The sequence below is a fragment of the Hyperolius riggenbachi genome, chromosome 3 (assembly GCF_040937935.1).
Source record: "Hyperolius riggenbachi isolate aHypRig1 chromosome 3, aHypRig1.pri, whole genome shotgun sequence".
In the NCBI taxonomy this organism is placed as follows: Eukaryota; Metazoa; Chordata; class Amphibia; order Anura; family Hyperoliidae; genus Hyperolius; species Hyperolius riggenbachi.
The window spans coordinates 147976385-148003577 of record NC_090648.1 but is presented as its reverse complement, the minus strand read 5'-3'; the positions used below and the strand labels follow the sequence as shown (position 1 = coordinate 148003577).

Below are 27193 nucleotides of genomic sequence, written 5' to 3'. Positions count from 1 at the left end.
GGATCCATGGGGATGTGAATACCTGTTACTCTTAGGATCAGGACCTGAATATCTGTCCATAGAGATTGAATAGCTGGGCAAGACCAAAAGATATGTTCCAGGGAACCTATATGACCACACCCCCTCCAACAAGTGTTAGATACATCTTGATAAATCTTAGCTAATACTTCAGGGGTTCTATACCATCTGAATAGTATTTTATAGATATTTTCTTTCACTTGCGTGCACATAGAAGTGTGCTTAGCGTTTTCCCAGATAGAAGACCAGTCTTCCAAGCTTATGGTTTGGTTCAGAGTTTGTTCCCACTTTGTCATATATGGATGATTAGGTTTTGCGGTACCAGATTTATCAAGAAGCAAGGTATAAATTGCTGAAATAAGGCCTTTTTGGTGTCCTTCATGCTCACACAAGCGTTCAAATGGGGTGTAAGTAGGTATGGGGTTAGTGTCCTTAGAGAGGGATTTCAGGAAATGATAAATTTGATTGTATTCCATAATAATCTTAGCTGTGAATCGTGTCTTCTCCTCTATTGTTTCTTTGGTTACAATTTTTCCTGTTCGTGTGTCAATCCAGCTGCTGAATGTAGTGTATTGAAGGGTGAACCATCTGCCCATAAAATCTTCTGTCATACCTGGAGTGAAGGCCGGGTTTCCTAGTATGGGGTATAGTGGGGATATGGGGGATCTGAGGTTGGCCGTTTTTGCGGTTGCCCGCCATATTTGTAGTGTGAATTTAATAGTAGGGAGTAAGTGAGTAGTAGGGATCTTAGGTGGGGTCTGGGGCCAGATTAGAGCAGGTAATGATATTGGGAAGATACTCATTGCTTCAATGAGGCCCCATTTAGTGAATGTTTTAAGAGTGGACCATTCGGAAAGTTGTCTTAGATGTGCCGCTTGATAGTATAATTTTAGGTTGGGTACTCCCAGACCTCCTTGTTCCCTGGATGCCATTAAAATCGTGGATTTGATTCTGGGTTTGGAGTTATTCCAAATAAATTTTAGGAAAGCCCGCTGTAGTATTTTAAACTGTAAGGGTGGTACTTGTATGGGAAGGGTCTCAAACAGATATAATAATCGTGGCAATACATTCATTTTAAGGGAGTATATTCTGCCAATCCATGATATCTTATATGCCGTCCACTTATGTAGGTCTGAGAGTATAGATTGAATTAGAGACGGATAGTTTGCTTTATATAGTGTAGAGTAAGTTTGAGTCAGATGAATACCTAAGTATTTGATGGTGTGTGTCCTCCAATTGTAGTGAAAAGTGTTTTTTAAGGTTTCAAGTAGGTTTTGTGGAGTCTTAATAGGTAGTGCCTCCGTCTTTTCCTGATTAAGTTTAAAGCCTGAGATGGATTCAAAGTTCCGTAATATGGTGTGTAGGATAGGAAGTGTAGTGAGTGGTTGGGTCAAGGTTAACAGGATATCATCTGCGAAAAGCGAAATTTTATACTCTCGGGTTCCTTGCCTAATGCCCATAATATCTGGATTCTGTCGTATTGCACAAGCGAGTGGTTCTATACTAAGAGCGAATAATAGAGGGGAAAGGGGACATCCTTGGCGTGTACCATTGTTAATAGGGAAGGGTGTTGGGGACGCGAAGGGCAATTTTACTGAGGTGGATGGAGAAGAGTAGAGGAATCGTATTAGAGTTAGAAAAGGTCCGTTGAACCCCTGATGTTCCATAACTCTGAAGAGGAATGGCCATGATAATCTGTCAAAAGCCTTCTCTGCATCCAAACTTAGAAGCAGAGAAGGCTTCCCAGATCTATTCATTAGTTCTATCAAATTGACTACCTTCCTTGTATTGTCTCCTGCTTGGCGGCCTAATATGAAACCAACCAGGTCATTGTTAATTAGGAATGTGAGGATTGGGTTTAAGCGGTTAGCCAGGACTTTAGTGATTATCTTAAGATCCGCATTAAGAAGCGATATTGGTCGGTAGCTTTGTGGGAGTTGTGGGTCCTTCCCTTCTTTAGGGATCATGGTAATGAGGGAGCTTAGAAATGAGTTGGGAGCAATTTTCCCTTCCATAAGCGTATTGGCTAGGAGGGTCAAATAGGGGGCTAAAATGAATTTAAACTTTTTATAGTAAGAATATGGTAGACCGTCAGGGCCAGGGGCCTTAGAAGAAGGTAAGAATTTAATTACTTCTAGAATTTCTTCAGTAGTTATAGGGGAGTTTAGAAGTTGGACGTTTTCTTCCGTTAGTTTTGGTAGGGGTAGTTGATTTAGAAACTCGTCTATTTTAAGCATATGTGTAGGATGGTGGGATGGTTGGGGGAGATTATAAAGTTGTTGATAGTAATCTGTGAAGATTTGGGCAACTTTTTGAGGGTGGAAGTGTGTGGTTCCTTGAGGATCTTTAACCACTTAAGGACTGCAGTCATAAAACCCCTTAAGGACCAGAGCCTTTTTTTCCATTCGGACCACTGCAGCTTTCACGGTTTATTGCTCAGTCATACAACCTACCACCTAAATGAATTCTACCTCCTTTTCTTGTCACTAATACAGCTTTCTTTCGGTGCTATTTGATTGCTGCTGCGAGTTTTAGTTTTTATTATATTCATCAAAAAAGACATGAATTTTGTCAAAAAAATGACTTTTTTAACTTTCTGTGCTGACAGTTTTCAAATAAAGTAAAATTTCCTATACATTTGAGCGCGAAAGTTATTCTGCTACATGTCTTTGATAAAAAAAAACCCATTCAGTGTATATTTATTGGATTGGGTAAAAGTTATAGCGTTTACAAACTATGGTGCAAAAAGTGAATTTTCCCATTTTCAAGCATCTCTGACTTTTCTGCGCACCTGTCAGGTTTCATGAGGGGCTAAAATTCCAGGATAGTACAAATACCCCCCAAATGACCCCATTTTGGAAAGAAGACATCCCAAAGTATTCAGTGAGAGGCATGGTGAGTTCATAGAAGATTTTATTTTTTGTCACAAGTTAGCGGAAAATGACACTTTGTAACAAAAAAAAAAAAAAAAAAAAGTTTCCATTTCTTCTAACTTGCGACAAAAAAAAATGAAATCTGCCACGGACTCACTATGCTCCTCTCTGAATACCTTGAAGTGTCTACTTTCCAAAATGGGGTCATTTGTGGGGTGTGTTCACTGTCCTGGCATTTTGGGGGGTGCCTAATTGTAAGCACCCCTGTAAAGCCTAAAGATGCTCATTGGACTTTGGGCCCCTTAGCGCAGTTAGGCTGCAAAAAAGTGCCACACATGTGGTATTGCCGTACTCAGGAGAAGTAGTATAATGTGTTTTGGGGTGTATTTTTACACATACCCATGCTGGGTGGGAGAAATATCTCCGTAAATGACAATTGTTTTCTTTTTTTAACACACAATTGTCAATTTATAGAGATATTTCTCCCACTCAGCATGGGTATGTGGAAAAATACACCCCAAAACACATTATACTACTTCTCCTGAGTACGGCGATACCACATGTGTGGCACTTTTTTGCACCCTAACTGCGCTAAGGGGCCCAAAGTCCAATGAGTACCTTTAGGATTTCACAGGTCATTTTGAGAAATTTCGTTTCAAGACTGCTCCTCACGGTTTAGGGCCCCTAAAATGCCAGGACAGTATAGGAATCCCACAAATTACCCCATTTTAGAAGGAAGACACCCCAAGGTATTCCATTAGGAGGATGGTGAGTTCATAGAAGATTTTTTTTTTTTGTCACAAGTTAGCGGAAATTGATTTTAATTGTTTATTTTCACAAAGTGTCATTTTCTGCTAACTTGTGACAAAAATAAAATCTTCTATGAACTCACCATACTCCTAACGGAATACCTTGGGGTGTCTTCTTTCTAAAATGGGGTCATTTGTGGGGTTCCTATACTGCCCTGGCATTTTAGGGGCCCTAAACCGTGAGGAGTAGTCTTGAAACCAAATGTCGCAAAATGACCTGTGAAATCCTAAAGGTACTCATTGGACTTTGGGCCCCTTAGCGCACTTAGGGTGCAAGAAAGTGCCACACATGTGGTACCGCCGTACTCAGGAGAAGTAGTATAATGTGTTTTGGGGTGTATTTTTACACATACAGATGCTAGGTGGGAGAAATATCTCTGTAAATGACAATTATTCGATTTTTTTTACACACAATTGTCCATTTACAGAGAGATTTCTCCCGCCCAGCATGGGTATGTATAAAAATACACCTCAAAACACATTATACTACTTCTTCTGAGTACGGCGATACCACATGTGTGACACTTTTTTGCAACCTAGGTGCGCTAAGGGGCCTAACGTCCTATTCACATGTCATTTTGAGGCATTTGGATTCTAGACTACTCCTCACGGTTTAGGGCCCCTAAAATGCCAGGGCAGTATAGGAACCCCACAAGTGACCCCATTTTAGAATGAAGACACCCCAAGGTATTCCGTTAGGGGTATGGTGAGTTCATAGAAGATTTTTTTTTTGTCACAAGTTAGCGGAAAATGACACTTTGTGAAAAAAAAAACAATACATATCAATTTCCGCTAACTTGTGACAAAAAATAAAATCTTCTATGAACTCACCATACTCCTAACGGAATAGCTTGGGGTGTCTTCTTTCTAGAATGGGGTCATTTGTGGGGTTCCAATACTGCCCTGGCATTTTAGGGGCCCTAAACCGTGAGTAGTCGTCTTGAACCCAAATGTCTCAAAATGACCTGTGAAATCCTAAAGGTACTCATTGGACTTTGGGCCCCTTAGCACAGTTAGGCTGCAAAAAAGTGTCACACATGTGGTATCGCCGTACTCAGAAGAAGTAGTATAATGTGTTTTGTGGTGTATTTTTACATATAACCATGCTGGGTGGGAGAAATATCTCTGTAAATGACACATTTTTGATTTTTTTTACACACAATTGTCCATTTACAGAGAGATTTCTCCCACCCAGCATGGGTATGTGTAAAATACACCACAAAACACATTATACTACTTCTCCTGAGTATGGCGATACTACATGTGTGACACTTTTTTGCAGCCTAGGTGCGCTAAGGGGCCCAACGTCCTATTCACAGGTCATTTTGAGGCATTTGTTTTCTAGACTACTCCCCACGGTTTAGGGCCCCTAAAATGCCAGGGCAGTATAGGAACCCCACAAGTGACCCCATTTTAGAAAGACGACACCCCAAGGTATTCCGTTAGGGGTATGGTGAGTTCATAGAAGATTTTATTTTTTGTCACAAGTTAGTGAAAAATGACACTTTGTGAAAAAAACAATAAAAATCCAATTTCCGCTAACTTGTGACAAAAAATAAAATCTTCTATGAACTCATCATACACCTAACAGAATACCTTGGGGTGTCTTCTTTCTAAAATGGGGTCACTTGTGGGGTTCCTATACTGCCCTGGCATTTTACGGGCCCAAAACTGTGAGTAGTCAGTAAAACCAAATTTCTCAAAATGACTGTTCAGGGGTATAAGCATCTGCAAATTTTGATGACAGGTGGTCTATGAGAGGGCAAATTTTGTGGAAACGGTCATAAGCAGGGTGGCCTCCTAGATGACAGGATGTATTGGGCCTGATCTGATGGATAGGAGTGCTAGGGGGGTGACAGGAGGTGATTGATGGGTGTCTCAGGGGGCGGTTAGAGGGGAAAATAGATGCAATCAATGCACTGGGGAGGTGATCGGAAGGGGGTCTGAGGGGGATCTGAGGGTTTGGCCGAGTGATCAGGAGCCCACACGGGGCAAATTAGGGCCTGATCTGATGGGTAGGTGTGCTAGGGGGTGACAGGAGGTGATTTATGGGTGTCTCAAGGTGTGATTAGAGGGGGGAAATAGATGCAAGCAATGCACTAGCGAGGTGATCAGGGCTGGGGTCTGAGGGCGTTCTGAGGTGTGGGCGGGTGATTGGGTGCCCGCAAGGGGCAGATTAGGGTCTAATCTGATGGGTAACAGTGACAGGTGGTGATAGGGGGTGATTGATGGGTAATTAGTGGGTGTTTAGAGGAGAGAAGAGATGTAAACGATGGATTTGGGAGGTGATCTGATGTCGGATCTGCGGGCGATCTATTGGTGTGGGTGGGTGATCAGATTGCCCGCAAGGGGCAGGTTAGGGGCTGATTGATGGGTGGCAGTGACAGGGGGTGATTGATGGGTGGCAGTGACAGGGGGTGATTGACAGGTGATCAGTGGGTTATTACAGGGAAGAACGGATGTAAATAATGCACTGGCGAATCGATAAGGGGGGGGGGGTTGAGGGCAATCTGAGTGTGTGGGCGGGCGATTGGGTGCCCGCAAGGGTCTAATCTGATGGGTAACAGTGACAGGTGGTGATAGGGGGTGATTGATGGGTAATTAGTGGGTGTTTAGAGGAGAGAATAGATGTAAACGATGGATTTGGGAGGTGATCTGATGTCGGATCTGCGGGCGATCTATTGGTGTGGGTGGGTGATCAGATTGCCCGCAAGGGGCAGGTTAGGGGCTGATTGATGGGTGGCAGTGACAGGGGGTGATTGATGGGTGGCAGTGACAGGGGGTGATTGACAGGTGATCAGTGGGTTATTACAGGGAAGAACGGATGTAAATAATGCACTGGCGAATCGATAAGGGGGGGGGGTTGAGGGCAATCTGAGTGTGTGGGCGGGCGATTGGGTGCCCGCAAGGGTCTAATCTGATGGGTAACAGTGACAGGTGGTGATAGGGGGTGATTGATGGGTAATTAGTGGGTGTTTAGAGGAGAGAATAGATGTAAACGATGGATTTGGGAGGTGATCTGATGTCGGATCTGCGGGCGATCTATTGGTGTGGGTGGGTGATCAGATTGCCCGCAAGGGGCAGGTTAGGGGCTGATTGATGGGTGGCAGTGACAGGGGGTGATTGATGGGTGGCAGTGACAGGGGGTGATTGACAGGTGATCAGTGGGTTATTACAGGGAAGAACGGATGTAAATAATGCACTGGCGAATCGATAAGGGGGGGGGGTTGAGGGCAATCTGAGTGTGTGGGCGGGCGATTGGGTGCCCGCAAGGGTCTAATCTGATGGGTAACAGTGACAGGTGGTGATAGGGGGTGATTGATGGGTGATTGATGGGTAATTAGTGGGTGTTTAGAGGAGAGAATAGATGTAAACGATGGATTTGGGAGGTGATCTGATGTCGGATCTGCGGGCGATCTATTGGTGTGGGTGGGTGATCAGATTGCCCGCAAGGGGCAGGTTAGGGGCTGATTGATGGGTGGCAGTGACAGGGGGTGATTGACGGGTGATTGACAGGTGATTGACAGGTGATTGACAGGTGATTGACAGTTGATCAGGGGGGATAGATGCATACAGTACGCAGGGGGGGGGAGGGTCTGGGGGGGTCTGGGGAGAATCTGAGGGGTGGGGGGGTGATCAGGAGGGAGCAGGGGGCAGTTTAGGGACTAAAAAAAAAAATAGCGTTGACAGATAGTGACAGGGAGTGATTGATGGGTGATTAGGGGGGTGATTGTGTGCAAATGGTGGTCTGGGGGGTGGGCAGGGGGGGGGGCTGAGGGGTACTGTGGGCGATCAGGGGGCAGGGGGGGGCAGATCAGTGTGTTTGGGTGCAGACTAGGGTGGCTGCAGCCTGCCCTGGTGGTCCCTCGGACACTGGGACCACCAGGGCAGGAGGCAGCCTGTATAATACACTTTGTATACATTACAAAGTGTATTATACACTTTGTAGCGGCGATCGCGGGGTTAACAACCCGCCGGCGCTTCCGATTGGCCGGCGGGTTGACGTCGCGGGTGGGCGGAGCCTATTGCCGGTGGATGCGCGCGCATCCCAGCGCGCGATCCCCGGCCAGAGAGTGCCCCAGGACCTGACGCCAATCTGCGTTACGTGGTCCTGGGGCTGCCACTTTGCCGCCGCCAATATGAAGTAGGCGGTCGGCAAGTGGTTAATAGAGTAGATATGTTGTTGGGATGATTTCGGATTTAATTTTCTAGCAAGAATGGTATGGGGCTTATTACCCCTTTCGAAGAAGAGTTGTCTGGTCCATCTCAGGCTTTTTTCCAGTTGTGTGGTTTGGAGGGCTTGGATATAGATAATATAATTCAAGTGACTCAGAGCTCAAAAAAAATAAAACGTTTTATACATACTGCTGTTTCCTCCAGCCCCATCCGCTCTGATCGCTTCCACGCCACCATCCTCCGCTGCCCGAAGCTTCATTACCGGGTCCTGTCACTTCCGTCAGTCGGACCCAGTCTGACGTAAGTGAAGTGCACTGTTTGCGTATCTTTCCAGCAGGAGCTGGAGAGATACGTAGAGGGCGCACTTCTCCTGCGTAGACTAGCTCTGACTGATGTAAGTTTTTGAGCTCTGGTACACTTTAAATTTCGGCTACACCATGCGCCATTTTTTCCAGGTGCCCTTTTTTGATGTATGCGAATAGGCAGAGTAGTGCTGGTTATTAAAACAAACATAAATCGATTAAAAGTAAAAAAAAATAGAAGGTTACCATGAGGTAAAACAGACCTAAGGTGCAGCTGTAAAATTAACTTACCTACTGCAAAGGGTAAGTCCTCTTGTGTTAAAAAGTAAAATGATTTAGTATTTGTTACACAAATAAATCTAAGCTTGCTTAAAGCGTACCTGAAGTGAAATTAAAGATTTAATTGACATACCTACCTCAGTAGTGGGAAGCCTCTGGAAAGTCCGAGTTCCTCTTAAGGCCCACTGTTCCAATGCGGGGTCCCTCTGAAACTATTTGAGCTTGACAAATAGGTTTTTTGTGGACAAGATCATCCAAACTAGGCATAGGCAAGTAAGGTCCACACATGCCCAAACTGAAGCTCTTGTTCATAGGGGAAAAAAGCCATGCACAAGTGTATTTGTTCTACCAGACATATCAAGAATTCTAAGTGACATTTAATTTACAGCTCTCTAAACAGCAATGGCCCTCAGTCAATTATTGTTTATCCTTTTAAGTTTTCTCCTTCACAACTTATCAATAAAATGCCTTTAAAGCTACCAGCAAGCAAGAAAATACTCAGAATTATCTTGACAGTACTTTTTCATCTACTTTTTGATACTTTTTTAAGGTCTGAAAAGTTATTTGAAACAGAAGATGAAAAATGCTGTCACAGGAGAAAAATTAGGCGGAAAGGTGAATTAAATAAATGCCAATATGTATTGCTGCAGCACCAGTGGAGCTTGACGTGCAGTGATCAACTCAGTGGCGTAGCTAAGGAGCTGTGGGCCCCGGTGCAAGTTTGACAATGCGGCCCCCCCCAAGCACTCTATACATAACAATTGATACGGCGCACCAAAACCTGCCAATGGCAACTACAGTGTCAGAAGAGCAAGAAAAGCATGGGAAACAGTTTCTTAAGGATTATCAGTATTCAAAGTATCTATATAAGTCATTATTATGGGCACAGGACCAATAGAGAGCTAATACTGTAGTTGGGGGAGGGCCCTTCGGGGCCCCTCTGGCCCAAGGGCCCCGATGCGGTCGCTACCTCTGCAACCCCTATTGCTACGCCCCTGCCTGGAGTGCACAGGGTACTTAATCAGATATGATGTCAGGATCCGCACTGTCTAAAATAAGTAATTTATTTGAACATTTAAAATCCAAAACAGGCAAACATTTTAAATGTTCAAATCAATTATTTATTTTAGACGGTGCGGATCCTGAAATCCTATCTAATATGTATTGCTGCGGCAGATAGTAAATAATGTAATCCAGTGGTCCTCAAACTAAGGCCCGCGGGCCGAATGTGGCCCCCTGAGCCATTTTTACCGGCCCCCCACACACAAAATGTATTATACATGCGGTCAGCTACATCTTTAAATATTGGTGGTCCGCATATAGAATGAAGCCAGAAAGCAGTAATTCGCAGGTTTACAATCACATTCCACATCAGGTGACACTGCTGTCCAATTGGACTGCAGGTTGTCACCTAGGTATGCTTCACTGTTTGTCCTGAAAAGACTTCTGTAACGATTGTGGAACTTTCTCCGTGATCAGACGCACAACGCGTGCGCTGACACGGCGGAAATCCTCCACAAGCGTATATTTGCAGGCACCCAGCAAAAGGTGCTACGCACCTGTAGAGGGAAATTACTGTCGGCAGATGGCGCTGAGGAGTGCAGAGGAACCAATCCTCTGTACCTCCACAAATGCCAGACAGGAATTGTACGAAGCGCAGAACGCAATCGCAAGAGAGGCGATTGCGAATGAGAACGAGCAAAGGGACAGGTTGTATGTGTGTGCGCCAATCCAGTCGCCACCCCGCGACTGCGCACACACACAACAGCAGATATGAAATAGGAACGCGATCGCGAGAGGTGCGATCGCCAGACGTGACACAAGGCAGATCAGGACAGAATACGAGGTTAGCAAAGGCACAGCAAATAATACAATGAGGAGATACGGAAAATAACAAACGCTAGCTAACCGTGAACACCGCACTCATTCGCAACAGTGCACGCGGTTATGCGCGGTCTCCACGTGTTAAGCACAATAGAGACAAGCACGCCTAACTAACCATTAACAGACAAACATGAAACAGAGGACGCGAGCGCTTGCTTAACGGTTACCTCACCGAGCCTCCAGCAAGCGTAGCAGACAAGACAGACACACGAAAACAGGGACAAGCGAGAGATAGGATCCACAGCACTAGCGAAAAGTGGCCAGCGCGATCCAGGTACAGAGTAGCAGAACAGAAGGATCCCCAGCGCTAGCGAAAAGTAGCTAGCGCGATCCCAGAAGACAGAACAGAAGGATCCCCAGCGCTAGCGAAAAGTAGCTAGCGCGATCCCAGGAGACAGAACAGAAGAGATAGCTGGTAGCAACCGCTGCACCAGCTATACTCCAAGAACAGAGATCAGAACCATTTCCTGTCGACCACCTTTGGGGCAGGACAATGGCAACAGGCAAGACAAGACAGAACAGGCAATACAGATAATACAACCTGACTGGGCTAGAAGGGGAGCCTAAAGCAACCCCCAGGAATTAACTATACTAGATAGCAATGGCTGACACTCCAGCAGTGTCCATCAGGAACAGACCATGGAAAGGAAATGACCAGCAAAGCCTTCTGGGAAACATAAAGCTCTTATAGTGCCAGTCATCAAAGAAGGCAAGTAGGGGATTTGCATAACGAATGTATGCAAATTTCCCAGCAAGAGAACAGACCAGAAACTTGCAATGGAAAGACAGGTCTCTGTTCCAGAGACCTGCAGCCCACAGACTAGAGGAATGGACAAACAGCTATCTGCCTGTGCAGCCAGCTGAGCGGATCATCACAACTTCTACATGCCAATCAGTTCATGTGATAAAACAGTAACAGTTGTTCCGGCTCTCTGCACTGCAGCTCATTACTCCATAAAGGACCACTATTGCAAAACAATTGTAACATTTAAAATACAAGAAAACACATAAAATAATAAGTATGTTTCTTCCAGAGTAAAATGAGCTATAAATCACTTTTTTCCTATGTTGCTAGAAATCTGACAGAACTGACAGATTCTTGACTAGTACATCTCTTTACGGAGGATTTAGTATATAATATATTCTTTACAAAAGCACTCCCTGGAAAGGGTCTACGTATATGAAGATGCAGGCCAGCCTCCCTACCTGTTTGCACACCATTCTGGCAGTTGGACCGATAAACTACAATTTACTAAGTGCTTTTGAAAATAAAGAAAACCCTGAGGATCCCCCCTGAGAAGATGGGCTAGTCCAAAAAGTGTCAGTTCTGTCAGCTTTCTACTACCTACTGTAAGTGACAGCAACATAGGAGAATAGTCATTTAGGCTATGTTTACATTATAAATCGCCAGCGCTATCGCAATTTACTAAGAGTTTTGTCAGCGCTTTTCCCTGCGCGTTGCGCTTAGAAAAAAGCGCTTTTGCAGAGCGATTCATTTTTTCACTTCCTAAAAATTAATAAATACAATGTATTTATTCAAAGAAGCGCTCAGGAAATCGCTATACAAAGCCCTTTGCGATTTCCCTATAACTTCCATTGAGCCAAAGCGCTCAGAAAATGGTACAGGCAGCGCTTTTAAAAGCGGATTGCAATCCAACCACTCATATGTAAACACTCTCATAGGGAATCATTGCAAAAGTGCTTTTAGGGCGATTTCTAAAATTACCAGCGCTTAAAAAAATATGCAAACGCTCATAGTGGGAACAAGCCCTAACAGCTCATTTTACACTGTGAGAAATCTACTTCTTATTTATGTTTTTAATTGACCTGTAAATAAGAGGAAACTATGAGTTGTCTGTTCTGTGGGGTACAGATTCTAGGTTTGAAATAAAAGCACAATTTGCGTTTATGGTATGCGTTGAAAATTAGCAGCTGGAAGCAAATTCAAATAGAAAGGTTATTGTTTATATAATTACAAAAATATTTGTGTTAGTGCTGGAACATTTATAGCAAAATCTGAGCAAAAGTGGAATTTTAGTGGAAGTCCAGTCAGCAACTCAGCATGTCCTGATCTTACTTTTTTATTTCCTGTTTCTTTTTCAGACAGTTTTCACTCTCAGCTATATAGTAGATAACTCCCCTGGCTGGAGGGAATCTCCCACAAATACAAGGCTGGGGGATATTTCCAAATCAGGATCTACATAGCTGTAGAAACAGATTCCTGTAATTCTTCTGTTCTCTCTCATCTAGTTAAAGAGCAACTGAACTAAAAATGACCATATTGCACCCACAGCATTATAAATACAAAATACAATAATATCTAGCTACTCCTCCACCATTGTTTAACAGGTTTGATAATTGTATTGCTGTATCAAATTTAGGATACTACCATCTTTTGCAATTGCAAAAACGCGAACACATGTGAAGTTTCTTCAATTTTGATTGTGTTTGTGATCCGTGGAGTCTGTGTAGTAGTTGTCCCAGCATGCAACACAATCCTTCCTTGGCAGTAGGCCCGGATTTACATCACAGGAGCCTGTAGGCACAGATGTTGTGGCACCTTAGACTTCACCCTCCATGAAGCTACAAACACCCGCTGAACTGCACTGCAAGTGTGCTGACTGGCCCAGCTGTCACTTCTCCCTTACTTCCCTAGCCCGTCACAGGTAGTTACAGGTGCCCCTTAGCATTAGGTAGACAGAGGTATTCTCAGTATTAAGTAGCTAGTGGTACCCTCAACTTAATGGAGATCTCATCAGTGGAATGCAGAGAGTCGGTTGAGTAACCTCTCATTTACACTCTGCTCAGGACTCTGCATATGGAAGGAGGGAGGCACGAGGAGAGGGGAGTGTGCCGCCTTTCCTTTATTAGGTGCCTGTGGGCACAAGCCTACAGTGCCTAATGGTAAATCTGGCCCTGCTTGGCAGTATGTCCTGTAAGGGGGAGAGACTTCAGCTTTTAAGTAGTTGAACTTTAAAAAAATTATTTTTGCAGTTAGGGGGGGGGGGGGGGGGACGGACGGTGGAGTCGGGGTTAATAGGGTTAGCAGTGGGAGCGCCCCCCCATTTGGAGTGTATAGATAGGTAGGTAGCCAGGTATAAGTGCCTCCTGTATAGGGTATCTAAGTATAGTTGCCCCTGCATAGCTAGTATAGTTGCCCCTGTATAGCTAGTATAGTTGCCCCAGTATAGATAGTATAGTTGCCCCTGCATAGCTAGTATAGTTGCCCCAGTATAGCTAGTATAGTTGCCCCTGCATAGCTAGTATAGTTTTCCCTACATAGCTAGTACAGTTGCCCCCGCATAGCTAGTATAGTTGCCCCCGCATAGCTAGTATAGTTGCCCCCGCATAGCTAGTACAGTTGCCCCTGCATAGCTAGTATAGTTGCCCCTGCATAGCTAGTATAGTTGCCCCAGTACAGCCCACTCCCTCCTGCAGCCGCCGCTCCTGGTTCCTTTATGAGCTGGTGGACGCTTTCTCTCTTAGATTCCCCCGTAGCCTCTCTCCTCTTTGCAGCATTTTCTATTACAGCAGCGTGTCCCACGGCTGCTGTAGGGAGGGAAGGAAGCGGGACAGCGGCTTCCTGTAGTGGCGATTGCTGTTAGCATGGGAACCGCTGCCCTGGTTCCTTTTCTCCTTACAGCAGCTGTGGGAAGTTGAACTTAAAAAAAAATGTTACTTATGATAAATTTTGCAGTCGGGGTCAGTTGGGCGGGGGGGTGAGTTTGGGGGGAAGAACGGACAGTGAAGTTGGGGTTAGCGGGGGGGGGGGGGGGTTAATTTGGTTAGCAGTGGGAGCCCCCCATTTGGAGTGTACAGATAGGTAGGTAGCCAGGTATATGTGCCCCCTGTATAGGGTGTCTAGGTATAGTTGCCCCTGCATAGCTAGTATAGTTGCCCCTGTATAGCTAGTATAGTTGCCCCAGTATAGCTAGTATAGTTGCCCCTGCATAGCTAGTATAGTTGTCTCTACATAGCTAGTATAGTTGCCCCTGCATAGCTAGTATAGTTGCCCCCGCATAGCTAGTATAGTTGCCCCGCATAGCTATTATAGTTGCCCCCGCATAGCTAGTACAGTTGCCCCTGTATAGCTAGTATAGTTGCCCCTGCATAGCTAGTATAGTTGCCCCAGTACAGCCCACTCCCCCCGCGGCCGCCACTCCTGTTACCTTAAGAGCTGGCGGCCGCTTTCTCTCTTAGATTCCCCCGTAGCCCCTCTCCTCTTTGCAGCATTTTCTATTACAGCAGCGTGTCCCACGGCTGCTGTAGGGAGGGAAGGAAGCGGGACAGCGGCTTCCTGTAGTGGCGATTGCTGTTACCATGGGAACCGCTGGCCTGCTTCCTTTTCTCCTTACAGCAGCTGTGGGATGTGCTGCTGTAATAGAAAATGCTGCAAAGAGAAGAGGGGCTACGGGGGAATCTAAGAGAGAAAACGGCCGCCAGCTCATAAGATAATAGGAGCGGCGGCCGTGGGGGGAGTGGGGCGAGAGGCCAGATGGTTGGGGACCCCTGGTTTAAAACGCTTTTAAAGGGGCACTATGGCAAAAAATGTTAACATTTAAAATTTGTGCAAACATAAACAAATAAGAAGTACGTTTTTTTCCAAAGTAAAATGAGCCATACATTTAATTTCTCCTATGTTGCTGTCACTTACAGTAGGTAATAGAAATCTGACAGAAGCGACAGGTTTTGGACTAGTCCATCTCTTCATGGGGGGATTCTCAGGGATTTATTTATTTTGAAAAGCACTTAGTGAATGGCAGTTGCTCTGTCCAGCTGCCAAAAAAACTGTGTAGCGAGTAGAGAAGCTGGCCAGCATCATTGTTTAAATTTTTAGGGAATATCTTTATAAAGAATAAAAGCCTTGCTGAGAATCCCCTACGAAGAGATGGACTAGTCCAAAACCTGTCACTTCTGTCAGATTTCTACTACCTACTGTATGTGACAGCAACATAGGAGAGAAGTTATTTATGGCTCATTTTTCTCTGGAAAAAACGTACTTCTTATTGTTGTGTTTGCACATATTTTAAATTTTAAATTTTTTTGCCATAGTGCCCCTTTAAGGAAACCTGAGATGTTTAACCTCCTGAGCGTTACGCCGCTCAGGAGGTTTTGCAGCCAAGAGTCCCCCAGTATAATTTTAACTTATTCCATGGCTGTAATAGCTTCAACTAGCACTAGGCTGGCTAGAAGTGGTGGCCGGCATCCCCCGGATTACTGTTGATCCCCCCAATCGCCCACTAAATACATTACCCAGCTTGGATCCAGCAATCGTCGCAGCCTCCCTGGACAGCTCCGCTTTTCTCTATGGGGAGGATCGAACATGACGTCATGACATTATGCGCAGACCCGATCCTCCCCATAGAGAGGACCAGAGATGTGCAGGGAGGCTGCGCGATCGCTGGATCCAGGGGGGGTAATGTATTTAGCGGGCGATCGGGGGGACTCCTGGGGACAGCCGGCGGTATGCCCGACACAGTGTCGGGCATACCGCTGAGGAGGTTAATAGTGGTGTATTTATACTTACCTGGGGCATCCTCTAGCCCCATGAGGTGTGTGAGCTCCCTCGCTGTCCTCTCTGTTCTCTCAATATCACCGCTGGTAATTTGACCAGACATGCTCTTCTGCGTATGCGCGGCTCAGATGCACACGTGCTCCCCCTTTGCTTTGGAGCGCGACGGAGGTGCCCTCTGCCAGCCGCATGCTCAGAAGAGCACGACTGGCCAGATTACCGACAGGGATAATGAGAGAACAGAGCGGCTGGAGAGGATGGAGCAGCCGGTGAGAATGGTGATAGAGCCCACCTACATCATGGGGCTCAAGGAAGACCCAGGTAAGTATAAATAAACCTTTATTAAACATCTCAGGTACACTTTAAAAACACTTTGAAAGCAACCAAGAAAACATAGTTTATACTGTACGTCCAAATCCAGAGTTGTCCAAAAGTAAATGTATCCAGGTTTTTCAGCATGTTTAATACAGGACTTAATTTCCAAACAAATTATTCAACTTACAAACAATCTCCTGGAATGGAACCTGTTTGTAAGTCGGGAACCGCCTGTACAGCTCATCCAATTGCCCTACACATTTACACATAGGCACACACTGTAGATCTTTTTAAAATTCTGCCTGTAGCTGATGTTGTCAAGCTCTTCCGTAAACCATTATGATCTCTTCTGCCAGAACACTGCAGCAGAAAACAGCTGGAACTAACAAGCAGGTGTATTTTGGATCAGAAATAAAGGGGATGACTTCCTTCCTTGTTATTTTTTTATTTTGACGATTTTATACTCCAGAGGTCTGATTTCTCTAAAGTCCTGGAAAACTTGGAAGGAAAAACATATCTCAAGGCCAGTCCAGAAAGTTTAAAACATTACAGCATGATAAGCTGAATCCCAAACTGGTCGGTTCACACAGAATTTAATCAGTGCAGTCATCACAACATCTGAAGATTTTGTTGGTCCTTAGCTTGTCAAAGAGAATTTTTAATGATTTCTTTGGCAGCGATAATGGCAAAGATAGCGTTTTTCGATCTGATTATTTTTAAAATACATTGATGTGCTACCAATGGAAGCATCTGGCATTTGAATACCCAAATATATGCACATGAAAGTGGATATGACAGGGGTTCCCTTGATCTTAGGTTCCCAGCACATGGTACACGTACCTCAGGGGGTATTTGGATGTGGTTCATCGGATACATGAACTTTTTATACTCAACCTATTATAACAGAATACCTAAGCAGCTCGGGGTGACCCAAACCCACCAAGAGAGTATAGGGGACTAAACGAAACCAAAAAGCCCTCCTACTAAAAGCAACACCGAGTGTAATTTTTATTCTTAAAGCAGCCTCCTGCACAGCCCAGCTAAGGAGCATGGCGATCGGGCTCCCCTCCTATTTTTGTCCCTAAGGGGACATGCCGCCGGAGGTGTCCGATCGCTGCTGCACTTGATTTTTTTTGTGTGTGTGCCTCATAGAGGCTCTCTCTCGCTCCCTCCCCCTCCTCCCTCTCCTCCACCTACAGGATTGACCAGGCAATCCGTCTTGTTCTCCGCCTCTCATAGGCATCAGCCTATGAGAGGACGGCAATCCCCAGCCAATCAGAGGCCCGGGGTTCGCCGCTCTCGTACAGTGCAGCTGGAGACCACAGCGCTGTACGGATGTAAACAAAGGGGATTTCTTTTCCCTTTCGTTTACAAACAGCCTGTTAGCCGCGATCGGCGGCTAGCAGGCAGATCTCAGAGCGGAGCTCTGTTCCCTGGGAAACCACAGCTCCAGAACTTGACGCCAATTGGCTTTAGGCGATCCTGGAGCTGCCACCACGGTCACGCCCATTGGCGTGACACGGTCGTTAGGTAGTTAAAAGAACCTAATCATGGTCATAACATACAACATTTATGGATCACTACACCCTGAAATAATTTTTGCACACATCACACTGGCTTGGATATGATTTTCCAGCACGCCTGATCAATATTTTTGACTGATTCCGGCCTGATCAACAGATCTAGACTTTTTGCTGCCTGAGGAAAACTTGTGAGGATGCACTCCCCCTTCCCGATTTGGAATGATTGCACAGCACCCAACAATTTACTCTGCTTCACCCTCAGTCACTTCATACCTCCTCAGTCAGGACAGTGCCACCACTTCCCTTCTGCTGTGCAAGTCAAATGAAACATTGCTGCTCTCCTGCCTCCCTCCTCTTCACTCACTGTAAGACTCCTCATACAGCACAACAAACTGCTTTTACCCAATGATGACCTCTTCACCTCGCTCTCCTTTTGCTTCTCTACCTACCCTGACTGCATGCTGTTAGTGTAAACACACAGTACAAAAATGCTGCCCCTGTAATCTCTGCACCTGATGCAAATGTTTCACCTTGCTTCATGAGAGAACCGGCCCTGAAATCAACTCATCGATCAACTGGACATGCGGCGGCACAGATTTTCATATTAAATAAAATTATTGATGGATCAGATGGTTGATCAGGCCACAAAATTGATAGATGTACAATATGGCCACCTTAACACACCTTCATGCCTCCAGTGATTTCCCTATGACACCTTCCGTCACTCCACCACCACACCAAATCACACATAACCCCCTCACAACTTATCATGACTCCAGGCCCACCTTCATTACACCTCAAGTCACACCCCCACCAGACCTCTAGCCACACCTTATTGTGCCTCCAGTTTCACCTTCATCACACCTCTAGTGATGTCCCCACACCTCCAGTCACACCATCATCATACCTTCAGTGATTCCCCTCCCCCACCTCCAAAAACACCTTATCATGCCTCCAGTCATAACCTTCATCCACACCTTAGCATGCCTCCAGTTACATCTTTGTCATACCTCCAGTCATTCCCCTATCACACCTTAAGAAACACCTCCACATAACACCACAACTCCTCCTGCCACACCTTATCATGCCTCCAGTCACATCTTCGTCATACCTCCAGTTATTATCCCATCACACCTCCAGGAACCACTTACTACACCTCTAATCATAACTCCGCCACACCTCTAATCAAACCTAATCACAAATCCAGTCCCCCCTTCATTACACCTCAAGTTACTTCCTGACCATACTTCCAACCACACCTGATCACAGCTCCAGCATACCCTTCATTACACCTCAAATCATCAAATCACACCCACACTACACTTCCAATCACATCTTCATCATCACACTTTCAGTCAGGCACATCATCAAGAATTCATGAGCAAAAGACATATTTTCATTTTTCCAATCTCTCTTAAGTTTTTTTCATCATTAATCTTCCTTTCTATCAGCATTTGGACATAAGCAAAGCAATAATTTAGAGATTGGACGTACAAAGTTGAACAATGTTACAACTTTTTATGTAGTTAAATACATGTATTACACAGATCAGTATATCAGATCAAAAAGAGGGACAATAGAAGAAGAAAGAAGAGAGATAATTCTGTATTTCACCACACATTCTGTCTTGCTGCCAAGAATCACTCAGGTACAAGATTCAAGAGATCATCTCTTCAACTTGGACGCAGATAGATATTTAAACTTTACAGAAGCTCTAACTCTTCTGTATGCTATTCACAAATATCCTTTCGCCGTAACTTCCATTTAACAAAGCGATCACATAATTCCCCAAACTAGTAGGTCTCGAGGATTAAGAAGAAAATGGTATGCTTGACAGCTACGTAAAAGGAGAGAATGTAAAGTAAGAGTTTGCAATGCCAAGATATGAACAGTAGAGGGTGACAGCAAAATGTGTGGTGAGCAGGGAGTGTGTATTACTACCAGGAGAGGGCTGAGCACTGTGACAGTGAAACAGGGAGCTTTTATGTTGCAGGTAATTACACTAAGGTAATTACACTAAGGTCAGAGTTCACCAATGTGGATGGCACATGCATCATAAAAAGCTTATTTACCACAGATTCAACTTTTTGCCATTGGCCAAGTGGAAGGATTTCAAGTTGTTACCCCTAGTTTGGTAGTTGCCAAAGTAGAAGTAGGTAATTTGTACTGTTAAAAAATATCTTGTCATTACCTCAGAATTGAAGTTACTCAGCCCCAGAATTAAAAAATATTTTAGGTATGGACAGTATTGTCTTCAATGGATTATAGCATCTTTCAAATTTTTTTGTGGTCTGTATCTGTCTGGGAGACTTTTCTTCACTCCAGAAACTCTATTTCGTCTCCCTTAGACCACCAGGGTTCATATTAAAGAAAGGGAGGACATGGAAGAAAATCTCCCCAGCGGGGAGACACAGTGATATAAAAGCAAAAAGGGTCAGAACTAATTTCTATACTATACAAAACTTTTTTTTCCTGGCATTGAACTTTTAAGAAGACTTCTCTCCATGATCAACTTCCTATATAGAGGGTTCTGATACCTTACCTATAGAGAGGAGAGGGGAAGATCCACACCCTCCCATACAGAGGACACAGCTCACTTGTATAAGGCGGTTATAGATACCCTGTAGCACGTAATTCGGGCGTTAGTGGCCCAAAATGGTTGCCTTATAGACCACAATGCTGTGACCACAATTGAGTCTATGCTGTTGCCTACCAGGTAATTTTGGAGCCAGAGTTGATGAATTCAGAAAGCAAGCACAAAATTGTGGCTGTTGCCAGTGCTTGGCAACAGCTTGCACTGACAAAGTAATTGGGGTGCTGGACATCGTGGGCAGTAGCAGCTTTAGGGCACTAGAGGCCAATAAATTGTGGCTGACATCAGGGGCAGTAGCGGTAGCATCTCGCGGATATCAGCGGATTTTAGTCACTGACTATAGTGGAATATCAGGAATTTCACCAATATTTCATTATCAGCTTTCCTGTCTGTGAGGACACAGACAGCTCAGTTTCCTATACTGGAGGACACAGGCACCCCACCTTCTTATAGAGGGGGAGACAGATCCACACCTTCCCATACAGAGGACACAGACAGCTCACTTCTGTATAAGGGAGGTACAGATACCTCCTAATACAACACACTCGGACTAGTCACCTTCTTATGCAGAACACTAAGACCCTAAATTTCCTCACACAGTACACAGACTCAGACCCCTAATCTTATATGGGGCCAGACCACTCATCGTTCTATACAGAGGCACCCAGACCTCTCAGTCTTCCTATACAGGGGCCCTCAGACCCCTCATCTCTCTATACAGGGGCCCTCACACCCCTCATGTCTCTATACAGGGGCCCTCAGACCCCTCATCTTCCTATACAGGGACACTAAGGCCCCTCATCTTCCTATACAGGGCACTCAGACCCCTTATCTTCCTACACAGGGTGCTCAGACCCCTCATCTTCCTATACAGTGAGCTCAGTCCCCTTATCTTCCTATACAGAGGCACCAGGGGCGTAGCAATAGGGGGTGCAGCGGTAGCGACCGCATCGGGCCCTTGGGCCAGAGGGGCCCCGAAGGGCCCTCCCTCAACTACAGTATTAGTTCTCTATTGGTCCTGTGCTCATAATAATCACTTCTATATATACATTGAGTAGTGGTAAACATTAACAAGCTCTTCCCCATCCCCTTCTTGCTCCTCTGACACTGTAGTTGCCATTGCCAGGTTTTGGTGCGCCGTATCAATTGTTATGTATAGAGTGCCTGGGGGGCCCCATTGTAAAACTCGCATCGGGGCCCACAGCTCCTTAGCTACGCCACTGAGAGGCACTCAGACCCCTCATCTTCCTATACAGGAGCACTCAGATCCTTCATCTTCCTATACAGGGCCCTCATATTCCTATACAGGGGCACTCAGACCCCTTATCTTCCTACAAATGGGCACTCAGACCCCTTATTTTCCTATACAGGAGGGGACCTCAGACCCCTTATTTTCCTATACAGGAGCCCTCAGACCCCTCATCTTCCTATACAGGGCACTCATGTCCCATATCTTCCTATACAGGGTGTTCAGATCCCTCATCTTTCTATACAGGGGCCCTCAGACCCCTCATCTTCCAATACAGAGCACTCAGACCCCTTATCTTCCCATACAGGGGCCCTCAGACCCCTCACCTTCCTATACAGAGCACTCAGATGCCTTATCTTCCTATACAGAGCACTCAAATCCCCTCATTGCCCTATACAGGGGCACTTAGATTCCTCATCTTCCTATACAGGGTGGTTAGACCCCTCATCTTCCTATACAGGGCACTCAGACCCCCTCATCGCCCTATACAGGGGCACTCAGACCACTTTTTACCTATACAGGGCTTCCAGACCACTCATGTTCTTACACACACCCCTCATTTTCGTACAAAGGCCACTCATCTTCTTACACAGGCCACTCAGTCTCCCTATACAAGGCACTCAGACTCCCCATCTTCATATGCAGGGGAAACGGTCCACTTACGTTCTCATATAATGACACAAAACTTAACTTTCGCCTTGTAACAGGAAAAACAAAACTCTCACTTTCTTATATATGTACTTAACCTTCTAACTTAGGGAGGAACAGCTCTCACCGTCTAACGTAGGGACACAGGCCATTTATCTTTTTACAAAGAACACACAGACCCCTCATCACAAACATAACTTATTGTAAAACAGACACACTGACCACCTTGCATCCAGAAACATCCTATTACATAGCAATCAGCACAGAGATTTTACACTTGTGTGTATGACGTGACAGGGACACTGAATCCATTCCCTAGGCTAATGAAGTATAAGCGACACAGACCCCTCACCTTTTTATATAGAGGAAACAAAGCCATCACCTTCTTATAACAACATCTGAAAACAGACATCCCTCCTGTCACTGCCTGTAAAGGAAGCACACTGAGCTGCTTGCAAACAGAAAAATGAATGAATGCATCCAGTAAATGACATCACTGAGAAGAGCATCTCTCCATAAGTAACTCACTCTACACTCTGCATTGCTATCACATTGGGAAGTTGTAAAGAGAAGAAGGGGCGTGTAAGGCTTTTTCTTCTTCGGCCAATCAGAAGAATTGTCCTCCTCCAAGACAGGATGGCTGTGAACTTGAGTTATTAAAGGGAGAGGAGCTCCCCTATCTGTCCAGAAAGGGATACCCAGGAATTCCTGCACATATCACTTCACTGAGATTCCTCTGGTCCTGACTTTTCCCTACACTGCTGTAATATGACATCCACCAATGGGACCATAGAGAATGGACTGCCAGACAAGAAGATGCCTGCACTACCAAAGCCAGTTACTAATCTGGAAATCCAGCACACCCAGGTAGCATCCTAATTCTACATTATCTCTTCATGCCTGAATTTGTCATAACAGCTACTTCTCAACAGAATGTCACAAAGTAATGTGCTTTTATGTTCTGCTAATAGTATATACATTATAAACGTATCTATCTACTTGTGTGTGTTATAGATATATACTGTCATGTTAGAGTATATTAATCTATGTAGACAGTACGAGCATTACAACTCACAGAGTACATTGTACCTGGGATACATGTATACAGCACAGGTTACACTGCTTGTTATACATCAGGATAATTTATTCGGTTTTTCATACATTTTTAAATATGGCAGATTAAATCCTAAAGTGAGGCTTCCATTTTTATTTCCTTTTAAACAGTACTAGTTGCCTGGCTATCCTGCTGCTCTCTTTGGCTGCAATAGTATCTGAATCACACACCTGAAACAAGCATGCATCTAATCCAGTCAGACTTCAGTCAGAAACACCTGATCTGCATGCTTGTTCAGGGGTCTATGGCTAAAAGGCAGAGGATCACCAGGACAGCCAGGCAATTTGCATTGATTAAAAGGAAATAAATATAGCAGCCTCCATATCCCTCTCGCTTTAGGTTTTTTTTTAAGGCAAATATTCACACGTGAAATCATGAATATCACAACATCATGCTCTTATCACAGATTGCCAAGATCACCAAGTGCATCTATGGACATATAGTATATCATTACTGGACACATTACTTTTCATTTAGATCTATAAAATGAATAGATGTTTAAAAATGTGCTTTATATATGTTTTAACCTATGTATTTCAGTCTTGATCACATATTCCCCTTTATAAATACTGTATACAGAGAGCTGCAGTTACATCCTTACAGCAGGTGGAATTCTTTTGCACTATAATGTACAATGTAGATTATGACTGTATTAGCAAACATCAGAAGAGAATGACTTGTCTTTGGCAGTAAATTACATTTTTCTCACACAGTTATTTGTGGTCATCACTATGCTGAATACATAAGATGATGATGATAGTAACACAACTTTCTACAGAACACAAGCTGCCAGTCACACAGTACACATAGAGCCCCATTCAATTCACTTTTTCTCCTTGGAGATCATTTTCATCTTCTGTTTAAAATAACGTTTCAGCACTCTGCAAATGAAAAAGTACCAAAATGCAGGTGAAAATTCCTGTCAAAATTATTCTGAGCATTTTCTTTCTTGCTGGTGGCTATTGATGAGATGTGAAATATCACCCGGGAGATTCAGTCATGTTTCTCCGATTTTCCACTGCAGTGATTGCGCTGCTATCAGATGGGTTTACAGGTGCAATGCGTCTGTGATTTACATGAGAAAACAAAGAGGCGGGAAAATATTCTGAATTGCCGAATCGTGGAAAAACCACATAGCAGCACAGTTGCTGTGCAATTTTCTTGCCCTCCTATACTTTGTATGGGAGGTCAATCGCACGTAAGATGCAGCAGGCAGGATAATTGCGATCAGAAAAAAACACATTACAACACACAGCGCATTAATGGACACATTTACGTGCGGTTTCCATCCATTTAAAGTGTACCTAGCATTTTGCAATCTGATTGTAATCGCAATCTGATTGTAAAACGCACTCAGTGGGAAATAGCCCTGAATGATGCTGTATGGAGACACACAACAAAATCGCTTTTGAGTACAATTCAAAAATATACTATTCACATTGCATATAATGTGCTCAATAGCAGTGAGCTGCACTGAATGCACTGTCTGTCCCGTTGTTGCCAGCACAATTGCATACAGAAACCTGTGGCACATTATGAAAACACATTCATGAAACACAGTGTATGCAAGTGTGCAGCAGTGACATGACTAACCTGACAGCACGGATTACTTGCAGGAAACCCCAACTTTCCTCATAGTAGAAATGACTCATGACAGGCCCACTCTCAGCCAGGCTTGCATTCCAACTCTGCAGTGAGCTGAAACTGGCACTGCACCTCACAGTCACAGCAGCAGCAATAGGGGAATAGCAGCGGAAAAGTGGATTTGCATAAAAGGGGAAATGGTGGATTATATAAAGATCTGATTTATCATTCCAAAGCCATCCAATTCCTCCATGAGTAGCCAGCTATGAAGATAGTTTAAGGCCCCGTTAACACCTAAAATCGCAAAACGCTGGCGATTACCGCTAGTGTTTGGTGGGAGTTATTTTTCCGCGTTAGCTGTGAAAAAAAATCACTGGACGAAGTAGCATTTTGGGAGTGATCGCGATTAGTGGTTCTATACATGCTAATCGCGATCGCTCCAGAATCTCCGCCAAAACGCTGCATGTAACACGTTTGCAGTTAACGCTAACTGCAAAATGACTGCAATGGTGGCAGTGAGAACACCACCATAGGATTACATGGGCTAGCGGTTTTTAAAAAGTGTGAATGGGCCCTAAATGATTTAAGTATTTTAAAACGCTTGCACTCTGAATTTATGAAGGTAGTTTCTTGTATGTGAGTACCAACAGAGAAATATTGTAATATGTTATCATCCATGTATCACCCACACAAGAAGACCGCTGAGTATTACCCAGTATAGGTGCTTATCAGGATACAGGGGTATACAAATTTGTGGGTCTCACACAATTTTATCCAATACGTAAATAAGGGCCTTCTAGACTTTTTAGGAGAAATATATATCTAACAGAGAAATTCAAACAGAATCAATACCTACCTTTCACCTGCTTGAAGCACATTTGACTATAAACCTTTCTCTATGGAATGCCTACACAGTCTATTTTTTCAGTATACTCATCTGTAGATAGCCTTCTATCAATCCTGACAAAATAAGATCATTTTAAGAGGCTGTCTCTTGAGGAAGGGAATTTTATTTCACAAAACCTGTTGAGGATAAAGGAATAATCCTTAGAAAGTCATATGTATACTGCACCTATTTGTATTTGTACTGTTATAACCCAATAGTAAGGAAGTGGATGATTTTTCCAACTTTCCAGGCTTTCATTCATTAGGACGTATTACAATGGGAATTTCCGCCATTAACATTGTTTGATAGTTTTGTTGTATGACGGTATGTCTTTTTGCACTAAAGAGGGTGCATTTAGCTACTATTATTCCACCATTTGTCTGTGCTTTTGCATGTTTTTCGCTTTTATAATAAAGTATTTATTTTTTTAACTAGCTAGGCTTGTACTATTGCCTTGTTATTAAACCTTCACTGAATGATTTTTGTTTGAATATATCCGTTAGATATACAGTATATTCTCTTCAACAAGTCCTAAAGTTCTTATTATTTGTAAAAAATAAAATGTTATGTAGGGGGGATCTGGGGGTTTGACTATGTGGTCATTAAAAAAGTGTGTACCCTTAACCGGTGTTTCTCAAACTTGTCTTCGTGACTCCCCAACGGTGCATGTTTTGCAGGCAGCCTACCCTATGCACAGGTGGGTTAATTAGTGTCTCAGCTACATGGAATCCACCTAGCTAAGATATTTATTACCCCGCCTGTGCATAGGTGAGGTTACCTGCAAAACATGCACCATTGGGGAGTCACAAGGACGGGTTTGAGAAACACTGCACTAAACACTCAATGCATCAAATGCAAGTAGGACCATTATTACTTCAAAATTGAGTCTCGCACATGGTACATTTCAAAGTTACTTTTCTACCCCACTGAAAAGTAAAATGTTGGTCTTTTTTCATAAGGTTCAGTACTAGAATACTAACTGACTACCTGCACCCCAGATGGTGACCTTGGTAGCATGTTTAGAGGGGTGTGATTGTATTGTGTGTTTACCTGTGCAGACAGGTAGAATGCGTGTTCTAGAGAAAGAGAACTTAGGTCGGGAATGTCAGCAGACACAGGCCCTATGCAATTCACTTTTTTTCCTGAGTTTTCTCCTAGGTGATATTTTCATACTTTGACATTAAATGCCCTTTAAACCACCAGCAAGCAAGAAAATACTCAAAAAAAATGATAGTACTTTCACACTAACTTTTAGGTACTCTTTCAATTGTAAAATGCTTTAAAATTATTGTAAAGAAAATATGAAAATTATCTCATAGAAGAAAAATCAGGAGAAAAAGCGAATTTCATATGGGCCCAGGCTGAAGTGATTTTCAGTATAGATGGGTGAAGGTACATATCATCATCATCATCATCATCATCATACAT

The 27193-nt window shown here is 44.1% G+C and overlaps 1 protein-coding gene across 1 annotated transcript in view; it reads left to right on the top strand.

Moving 5' to 3' along the window:
* Positions 1-22877: 22877 nt before the first annotated feature.
* Positions 22878-27193, top strand: part of ALDH1A3 (aldehyde dehydrogenase 1 family member A3) — a 63070-nt gene continuing 58754 nt past the window's right edge. Inside the window, exon 1 of the mRNA XM_068275096.1 lies at positions 22878-23048. Coding sequence (XP_068131197.1) covers positions 22950-23048 — 99 coding nt within the window. The 5' untranslated portion in view covers positions 22878-22949. The remainder of the gene's footprint in view (positions 23049-27193) is intronic.